This window comes from Etheostoma spectabile, chromosome 8 (genome assembly GCF_008692095.1).
Source record: "Etheostoma spectabile isolate EspeVRDwgs_2016 chromosome 8, UIUC_Espe_1.0, whole genome shotgun sequence".
Taxonomy (NCBI): domain Eukaryota; kingdom Metazoa; phylum Chordata; class Actinopteri; order Perciformes; family Percidae; genus Etheostoma; species Etheostoma spectabile.
This window is the reverse complement of record NC_045740.1, coordinates 8,423,384-8,433,422: the sequence shown is the minus strand read 5'-3', so window position 1 is coordinate 8,433,422 and position 10,039 is coordinate 8,423,384. Positions and strand designations below refer to the sequence as shown.

Sequence of the window (10,039 nt, the reverse complement as noted above, 5' to 3'; positions counted from 1 at the left end):
TGCCGTGACCCGGATTCGAACCGGGGTTGCTGCGGCCACAACGCAGAGTACTAACCACTATACGATCACGGCGAGCTAGCGGGGACTGGTGCTGCAGTGGGAAATTTTGTCTATAAGACTAGGACACTAGGAACAAGAACTATATAACACTAGTTATGAAGAGAATGGCTGGACGAAAGTTTGAGTTTGAAACGTTAGAAGCCTAAGTGACCAAATTAAAGTTTAACATTAGAAATGTAACAGTAACAGCTTGCTATCATAGTTAACATTTGGCTAACTTTAGCTAAAGTTTACTAGCTAACGTTAGCTAGCTAGGTCCGTTAACGTTAGCTGCTGGACCTAAATTGCTAAGACGTGGAACATTATTGTGCCAGCTGCCAAGCGGACAATGAAGCTAGCAAACTGTAAACATCAAGACTGTTCTGACATTAACGATAATAACTTGGCATTAACCTAGTATTTCGTCTCGTATTGATTCAATATAATGTTAACGCAGACGCTAACTTGCAACTTTGCAAGATGCAAAAACTAGTTAGACGACGCTGAAGTTAGCTTCCGATTCACAGCGTCCGATTCAGCAGTGAAACATAACCTTTTTTTTTTTTTTTTCATTTTTAGACGACATTGGACCATGTCCATATTCAAAACACTGTACCCTGAGTTGTCACATTTGGTCCAAATTATCCTAGAGAGGTTAAAGATCCTTAAAAACATAATTTCAGACCAGTTAGATCTGGACCTGGTAATGGTCTCTACGTATTAAAAACAGTAAAATCTCCCTTTATTGCATTTTCACAATTAGAAAGCTTTCATAAATCTGAAACTATGTTTGAAGAGTCTTTAGCCTTTCTGGGATAATATTGTCCAGTTTTGACAAGTCTGGGTACAGTGGTTTTGGATCTGGACCTGGTCCAATGTGGTCTACATGAACAAAAAAATGTAAAATCTCGTTTTATAGAATTTTCAAAAAGAGAATAAGGCTTTCACAAATCTGAAACTGTGTTTGAAGAGCCCATTTTGGGGCCCGCAGGCCAAGTTTGCCTGTGCTCTTTTTGTTTTGGCCACAATGGGTTTGACATGCTCATGTTTATTTTCCTCTTATTTTAAAAGTATTGACTACGAAATGTACATTTTGTGCAGTTAAAATGTACGTAATCTGAGTTTAACGGCAATGTAAAGCACAGTGCTGTTAAACTTCCCATTTAAATTAAAAAAAAAAATAATAATAAAGTATAATAAATAACATACATACGTTTTGCATGTGGAGAATGGCAAGAATTACGCTATTCTTCAAAATCAACATTTATTATTACTAGTAGGCCTAGTCTTTTCAATCATAAAATGTTGCAATTCATTTGAACAGTTTGACAGATGTTTCACAACATTGACAATAAAAATAGTGATAAAAGTAGTGGTCTTTATTAGATAAATTATTAACCCGAAATGGTCTTTATTTGATAAATTAGGCTAGCCAGCTTGCCACTGATAAAAAGTAATAATAATAAAAAATATTATACCATTTTTAATGAAATCAGTGGTTAGCAAAAGTAAGTGTTAATGTTTCTTCAGTGTTGAGCTAAGCACTAAAGGCTGGTAAAGCAAACCAAACACACCTCTGTCATTCACTCATTCATCATCATCATTATCATCATCATAAATCACACACAAGATGTATGATCAGCAACTGAATACTTTCTGATCAAATCAAAAAGCATCACATTTACAAACAAGTATTTACAATAGGACTGAAAACGATTTAATGTCGAAAAGTGAAGTCTTGTAGTTCATTTTCATCATTCTCTTCAGGTTCGTTGCTCCTTGTAACTGCAACTTTAGCAGCACACTCTGCCTTTCTGGTGAAAGGGCCACACGGACCAGCCAGAGTCTGATGCAGCCGTGGTTTGCTGCTTGAAATGTTGCCCATACTTTGAGCAGAAGCACCTTCTTGTTTCTTGGTTGTTGTTGCATGATTCCTCCTGTGCAATTTACAGGATGCCACCAGAGGTTTTCCTATGTCCACCTGTTGGCTTTCTGTCTGGCGTAGCTTACTGTCCATGTGTGTATAGTGTAGCTCCACCTTGATCACCAGCGATGCCTTAAAAAGGGAAATTATGAACAAAAATTCACATTTATTGTACAGACTTTCTTGTAAAGATGTGCTCTGTTTTAAACACTTCATTGGAACAGTATTGGGAGGCAAATCATAACTGCATACCGTTATCTTTTGAAGAGCACAAAGTCGCAGAGTACAGTCCGGGTTATCAGATGTCTTAAACAGTAGAGAGTCCATCTCCTCAGACCTACCAGGGCCGGAAAATATGTCTTCTATTGGCTAAGGATTCAGAGCATAAAAAACATTTTGTCAGCATTATAATTTTAACCCACCATATCAATGAACGTGTTCTGCATTTTCACTGGTCTGGCACTGACTCAATGATAGAAATGCACTTTAACACTGATGCATTCAACAATCAGCCACTAGGCGTCAGTACGGGCCAAGACTCATGCATGTATTACCCTAAGAGTCGTATAACAGATTTTTATTACTACTTCCTGCTTTGTCTTTGCCTACCGCAGGCTGGAAGTCTATATATGGCCAGAACATCCTCAGACATGTGAAATGTGGGGGTGAATGGTCCATCATTGAGAAATTCCTGCTGGCTCATGGAAACTGACGGCTCATGCATTCTACGGTGAGCAACATGGAATATGATGCAGATACAAATAGCAGTTTTTAAACCAAATGTTGAGTTTGGTAACTTTTAAAAGACAAAGTCAGACTTTAGCGAGTTGCCAAAAAAACGGAAGTATTGCTTACATTTCTGTATACTGTACATTTCCTTTTCAACTAGAGTGTGTTTTATTTGTTAAAACTACAACTGCCTTGGTTCAAGAATGTCACTTCAAAGATCTCTTATGGTTCCTTTTATGAGTGAGACTAAAACTTGACAGGATTATTTTAGGTAAAGGTAAATATTTACAGGTGTGCTACTCAGGGTGACAGTGCAGTCCTGGGTTCGGGGGCCTGTAGTCTTTACAGTGGCAAAAGCCACCAAGACATTAGAGAACAAAGCCGAGAAGCTGACTTCCACTTCTACTCCGCAAACAAACTTCAGCCGCTTCTTCCGTGGTAGCTCTGAAAGGCAATATGAAAAAAACAAAAACATCTGTTTTACTTTTATTGTAATTTTGTGTTATTATGGAACATAATTATTGATAGAGCAGCTGATTTTGCCGAATCCTTGGTTAACCACATTTAGGACTTTCAGCTACTCTGTTAATTTAAGTCGCAGACTTTTATCTTTCATCTGCTCTGAAGGAGACTGAGGAGATTTTCAAATTACCTCATGTCTCCATTCAATAAGACTGAAGAAGTTAAGGTATCAAAAGGTACCAATTTCCTTCCATGAAACAGAAAAATACCCAATGTAAAATGAGTCAGTTCCCTGTTTTAATTGATCTTTTTTATAACGGTGCTAAAAATATCACATTAAACCACAATGAATGCACTTGGTTTGTCACATGCTGTTGGGTAGGAGGTGTGGGTAACAGTAAACAGAATAATCTCTTTCTCACACTCAAAATGATAACAGATCAAGAAATGGAACTGGAATTTACCTGATGGCAAATAAACTATATTTGGAATGATGATGTATTTCACATATAGGTTCAGGGAAACTTTCCAAAACTTACCATTTGCTTGTCTCCAGCAGGCATCTCGTAGGTGAAGCTCCCTTGTATGGCCAGTGGTCTGTACTGGGTCTGCAAGGGATCGAGGTTCCTTCAGGGTGTGTTTGATCTCCACTTGCTGCTTGCCTGTCACTAGAGGGTCTCTGCCTAGATCTGGTTTAGAGAAGAGTGGGAAAAATGCAGGTAAATAGGATGCCACTAAGATCTGAAAAAAAAACCTCTACTGCAACTTCACATAAACATTTCCAGGGTGTTTTCCTATATTTTACTGAGTCCATTACTCTACTTTGACCAATATTGAGAAAATCAACACTTGATTACCTACTTCACCTTTGTATTTATTTTACCACAACAGCTTGTTTCTATCACTCTTTGGTTCATGAGGCAACTTGGAATTTTGCAATAGCAGGGAGAAAGAGTTCATAGGATTTGCAAGGCTGACTTTGAGGAAATAAGATAATAATTAATATTCACAGTAATTGACTGGACTAAATGAGTTTTGGGAAACCCCTGTTCACAAGATTTAATACATGCAAACTTAGGAATTCTTTAATAGGGTTAACAGAGTGGGATGGCTGGCCAGTAGTGAAACTATAATCCAATAATTGGATATAGAATTGTTTTTTTTTAGAATATTTGGTGTCAGGATATTTGGGGTAAGCTGTCTTCGCTTTAATGGATGAGCAACCAGCAGCTCATCACCAACAGCTCTTTGTCCATTCCTAAATAAGTCCCAGACAAGATGAGCAGATATCCAAAACAGACGCTTGGGAATTTTTTATGTTACTACCCCATATTGTCTCTCTGGGATTGTAAATAAAAAGTACAAAGATAAAAGATGGTAAAACCTGTGGTAAAAATGCTGTAATCATTGGTTTATTGGTTCATTTAAATGTGTTCACACACACACACACACAGAGCTGAGTGCTGTCAGCAGGGCGTCCTGTGAACCCATGAGAGCAGGGGCATGGGTGCCCAAACGGCAGAGCAGCTGTCTTGCTCTCCGCAGCTCTCGGGTTTCTTGCTGTTCTCTTGCCAACAGTGTGAATTTCCAGAGAATGAGGTCACATGCTAATGGTACCTCGAAAAAATGATTCTACCAGAGACCCATCAAACAGACAAACACATTCTCAAGAAAGGTCAATTTGATAACTCCCGACTCCGGTCCATCACAGCGAGACTTACAACTCCTGAGTAAACAAGTCTAGAATGAATTGCCAACGATTATAAAACTTGTCTGTGATCCACTCAGCGCACCAAAGAACAACCAGTTCCCTTCAGATCTCTTAACTCTCAATATGCCAGAACTGTGAATGGATAAAAGTAAAAACAAAAAAAACAAAAAACTAATGATTGTAGTAGTATCAAGCATACATTAGTTCACTTGTAATGACCGCTTCCTCTGTGCTGCGCACTTCTACTTAACTACTTAAAACCACAGAATGATCGAAAAAACGATAACTATCCTTGTTACATTATCATTTTAGATTCATCATCAGATTGTCAAAAACCAAAACCACAGCCGTGTTTGTAACACTTACCCTCAGACACCTTTTCTAAAACATGTGTGACTTTCTCGGTCTGCAGGATGTGCGCATTCAAGTACTTAGTGAAGATTCCAGTACTTTTCCCCCCGTCCTGGACCTCAAACGCCTCAGCATCTTCACATCTGCATTGGTTAAAAAGGAAATGTTATTCAAACAGATAGCAAACGATTTAGTACTGCTTTTTAATGATCCCTAACATAACTTTCCATTCCACAAAATGTTCACTGATTTGAAAAAATTGGTTTCTGTAGTTGCAATTAAATGTCAAAACAACTAATAAAAAGTACATACGTGGCATAACCGTAAACAGTGTTCCCACTGGGTCCCAATGGCATGATGCCGGAAGGAATGCAATCCTGGTTGTACCTTTAGAAAATAAAATACGGTTTTCAGAAGACTAAAGCAATCAAAATTAATCCTGATAAGTTATTATGTATTATGAAAAAAAAATGTACTCAAATGTATGCAAATGTAAATAATAGTTTGCTCAGTTGTATGTTACAGTGTGATGATCACAAGTTCACAAAAATAAATGTTAAAAAATCAAGGTGTCGTGGTCTTCTGTTATTAAATTAAAAATGGAATGAGTGCACTTACCATTTTCTACAGGTATCCAATAGGATAACACTCAGTACAGTCCGTCTTTCCTGCATGCTGAGCATGATCCTCTGCACACAGACACAGTTTTCAGGTCGATATGGTTGTGGAGCATCAACAGCTACCAAGTAATTCCTCCCAGCATGCTCATATCCATGACCCGCGTAGTAAAAAAGGCCTGTCAAGAGTGATAAAATACACATATAGTTACCACTTAAAATCATCACATTTTGCACCGAACATACACAATCCTGGGATAAATAATATGTGATGTTTTGGAGCAGCCTAAAGAAAGGTCACACTGGCCATACATGGTATATAAAGTTTAAAAAAAGGCCTAAGCTTCTTTTTACCCCCCCACCTGCCCCTTTAACCATGCATTTGTGTAAAGCAATATTCCGCTACTGAAAACCACTCTGAGATTCGTGACCCATGACACGTGGACAACGATGAGAGCCACAGAACACAAAAGAGGAAGTTACAATGTTATATTTCAGATCCCACAGAAATCTTAAAATGACTATGCCAGCATTTCTCCACGGACAACAGTTAAAATAATGTATCAACCGACAATTGTAGCTAATTTAGAAAAAATATATAATCACCATAAACTCCTCTGTCAAGGAGCTGCATGAACATGTCAATAGCGGCCAGCATCTCCTCCCTGGTGAGATCCAGCAGGGAAACCACTCTGAAGCCGAGCTGCTGCAGGAGGTTGGCCAGCTCATGCACATCCATAATGGGGGCCATTAAGTCAGGGTGGTTGGAATAATTCAGGTTGCCAATAAGTAGGGCGACTTTATCAGTGGCTAAAAAGTAGATCGAAGTAGAATTCTAATTATAGCAACACATTGAAATTATCAATCATAACCTTTCCCACTGTCGCACAAAAAAACATTGCGATGGGTGACAGAGTTTCTTTTCATAAAACCGTACCTGTGGGCGGTGCAGGAGGAAGGGGATCAGTTTGCACTGGAGGATATATAAAGGAGAAGTACAAAATTATTATTTTTTTAAATCAAAAATCTGATCTTAATTACTACGATTCTGTCCAGAGGACACATACAGGACAGGACAATTAAACAATTTGACAACTATTGTTTTGTTAGCTACACTGTAGGGTACATACCACAATATGAGTAACAAACAAGAAAAAACTTTGCAAGAACTAGTTTCACTTTACATCACTTTCCTGTTGTCTGTCTAAGGCTCGGATCAAGTACTATTTGGAGTCTAACTTCCTTTTTAGTCTAGAAATGGGAAAGTACCTGCAGCATAATGGAAATAACTTCTATGTGCTAAATCAGTGGAATGAAAGGAGTGTTTTCTTTACAGCCCTTTCATTGGAAATGGAGGAAGTAAAATATGAAAAACAATGATACAATTGGGAAAAGGAAACTTTAACCAAGTTGATAAAAGAAGATTCAATCATGGCTTACCAACGTCAACATTGACTGGTTCAGTCCATGTCTCATCTAGCACGTTAGATATGGAGCACAGGTATGATCCTCCATGTTCGACTGTTGCACGGTCAATCTGCACATACCACAGTAGATTAAATTCCTACCATTGTTTGTCTTTCTGGCTATTCTACCACATGTAAGATTACTTATCAATAAATCAAAACTTTGGCAAAATATTAACCAAAGGCTGCATTAGTCAGAGCCAGTGAAATGGCACAGTAAATATAGCACAGTGTAAACAATCACTGTCAGCACTGAGGTAAGTAAACACTTCCTTACCTGCAGCATGCCACTAGTCTTGTCCAGCAGCGGCTGTCCATTTCTGTACCACTGGTAGTTTGGAGTCGGGATGCCAAAGGCTGCGCAACAGAGAGTGAGTTTTGACCCTTGTCGGACTGTTTGGGGTTTAGGGTTGACCACGATGTGTGGCTCACCCTGCCAATATACTGGCAGCCCTAATGACGTTTGAATAAAAAGAGATAGAGATTCAAAATCACAGCAATAAACCAGCACTATGAATCAAACTGACATATTGCCAACTGACAGGCAGTGTCTATGTTGTAATCTGCTAAAACAACAAAAAGTACCCACTTAGGGTTGGGCATTGAGAACCGATTCCTACTTGGAATCTCTTCAAAAATTACAATTCCAGTAGAATCGTTTCTTTATTGAAATTGTTTAGAGGATTTGGTTTCAATTTGCATAGCAAGCAGTGCTCTAGTGTGGCTTTATTTTACATTTAAAAGCCCTGTAAAACTGCCAACCACCATTTAATCAAAATAAAACGTTTCTCTTATTTGTGAAGATAGGAATGTGACCCATTTCAACTCCATCCCTCAAAGAATTGGAATCAAGAATTGATAAGAACTAGAATCAAAAGGAATAAAATTGGAATCAGAAATGTTAAAATCCAAACAATGCCCAACCCTAACCACATTACTGCAATATTAATAAACACGAGAATTTCACAATGCATACCTGATTTATCAATGTCCAACACCTTGACTTTCACCCAGTCGCTGAACACGCAGTTACAATAGTGATCATTCACACGGCACACATAGAGCTGAGTTCTTTTAGCTTTGATGGTCAAGTCTGCTTCAGTGCCTCCAGACAACTTGAATACACAAACCAAATGTTAATTATAACTAAGTACAGAAACGGAAAAGATTAAGATCAGTGCAAGACTGTGTCAAACATATTCTCAAAATGATGTTCAACTCGTTTCAGTTGTCATTTTCCGATCCTTTATTTAAACTGGTGGTTTCAACAAGATTAAGACAGCTGTGCACCAAAATAAACATGTACAGTACAAGCATAAACAAACAGAAATTCACAGACACACACAAGTGTCACACACAGTAGTAATATTTCCACATTGAAGTAAAAAGTGCCATTCAAATGCTGTTTTAAAACCTTCAAAAGGAATTATATATTTTAATTTCAAAGTTGTTAAGTAACTCATACACATAGGCACGTAACAGACATAGACATGTAAAATCCGCATACCTCCTTTTCATCAGTGAACCACTGGTAGTTGAGGGTACCTGTGCCCTCAGCACGGACACTCAGGGTCACCTTATGGTCCACAGGTACACACACAGAAAAAGGATGCCGAACTATGAAAATTTCTGAAACAAATCAAGTGAGGATCTCAGTCATCCAAAATCTGTTGTCTCTATATTAGAAAAGTCACAGTATGTGGTGCGGTGTGGTAAAGAGACACATACCTCTGATCATTATTTGACAGGGTTCGGTGCGGAATCCAGTCATCAGTGCATTTTCTTCTTCTTATAGCAGACTGTAGGAAGTTGAGTTTAAAATTACTGTTTTAATAACTACCTTATACAAGGCTACCACCCAAAATCGAAAAACTATAAAAATGAATGATATAGGGAAACGGCTGTAAATGTAATTTCTAGCCTCAGCCCTACTTCTTATTTCCAATGAAGTTCGCTTTATTTGTACACCGCAGTGAACAAGAGGCCTATTGTAGATTCTGTTAAAAATGTCCGTAGTGTACATGACAATTATCATAAAAACGCGTGTGTAGTGTATAGCCTACCTGCCGTCAGCCTCGTACGCGTTGAGCAGCTGTCGGACATCAGCCAGCGTATTCCCATAGACAGTTAAAGAAAGTGTATTCCTCATCTCATTCTTCATAACTTAAATTATATCGCCAACTTCCCTTTCCCGGAATGAGACAGTGCACACATAGAGAACCTGTAAGCCTATAATATGGGAGCATCTCGTATGACAAAAAGAATCTCTCAGCTTTGGTAGGCCTACACGGGAAGAATTTAGAGTTTTAATTTGCTCTTTTTATTTATTCATACGCCTTTAATTGAATATCATCGAAACAGATCAACCCTGCACCGGTTAAGTAGACGTTAATCACGTATTGGAGATGTGAGTGGAGCCACGTTTCCAGACATTACGGTAACGAGCAATTTGGCCCCGTTTCAAGTTTTGTACAATCACGGGCTGAGTTCAACGGGGTTCAAACTGAAAAAAACTCACTGTTTTCAGTGAGATAGATGCATCACGGGATATTCTGGATTTAACCTGATTTGTGATTAAAAAAATAGAAGGGTAACACAACACTATGTTTTAACATGTGTTGTCTTTGGAAGTCGTGAAATAATCTATATATTCTTTAAATCCTTTATTGGAGTTTATGATCCCTAATTGACTATTTATTAAAACATAAAATATATTTATATAATATGTACTATTTTCAAC

General features: G+C 38.2%; 1 protein-coding gene and 1 non-coding gene across 2 annotated transcripts; both read right to left on the bottom strand.

Annotated features, from left to right (window-relative positions):
- On the bottom strand, window positions 1-72 carry trnah-gug (transfer RNA histidin (anticodon GUG)). The gene has a single exon. It is a non-coding gene; the product is annotated as a tRNA-His (tRNA).
- Window positions 73-1,393: 1,321 nt separating this feature from the next.
- Window positions 1,394-9,533, bottom strand: malt3 (MALT paracaspase 3). Its single transcript, XM_032523417.1, has 15 exons — window positions 9,363-9,533; window positions 9,028-9,098; window positions 8,807-8,928; window positions 8,276-8,414; window positions 7,577-7,752; window positions 7,274-7,370; window positions 6,771-6,806; window positions 6,440-6,643; window positions 5,835-6,012; window positions 5,529-5,603; window positions 5,232-5,359; window positions 3,694-3,843; window positions 2,982-3,136; window positions 2,216-2,332; window positions 1,394-2,095 (listed from the first exon to the last, which is right to left on the bottom strand). Exons 2-15 carry the CDS (start codon window positions 9,068-9,070, stop codon window positions 1,757-1,759), a joined length of 1,959 nt encoding a protein of 652 aa, XP_032379308.1. The 5' UTR covers window positions 9,071-9,098; window positions 9,363-9,533; the 3' UTR covers window positions 1,394-1,756.
- Window positions 9,534-10,039: the final 506 nt, after the last annotated feature.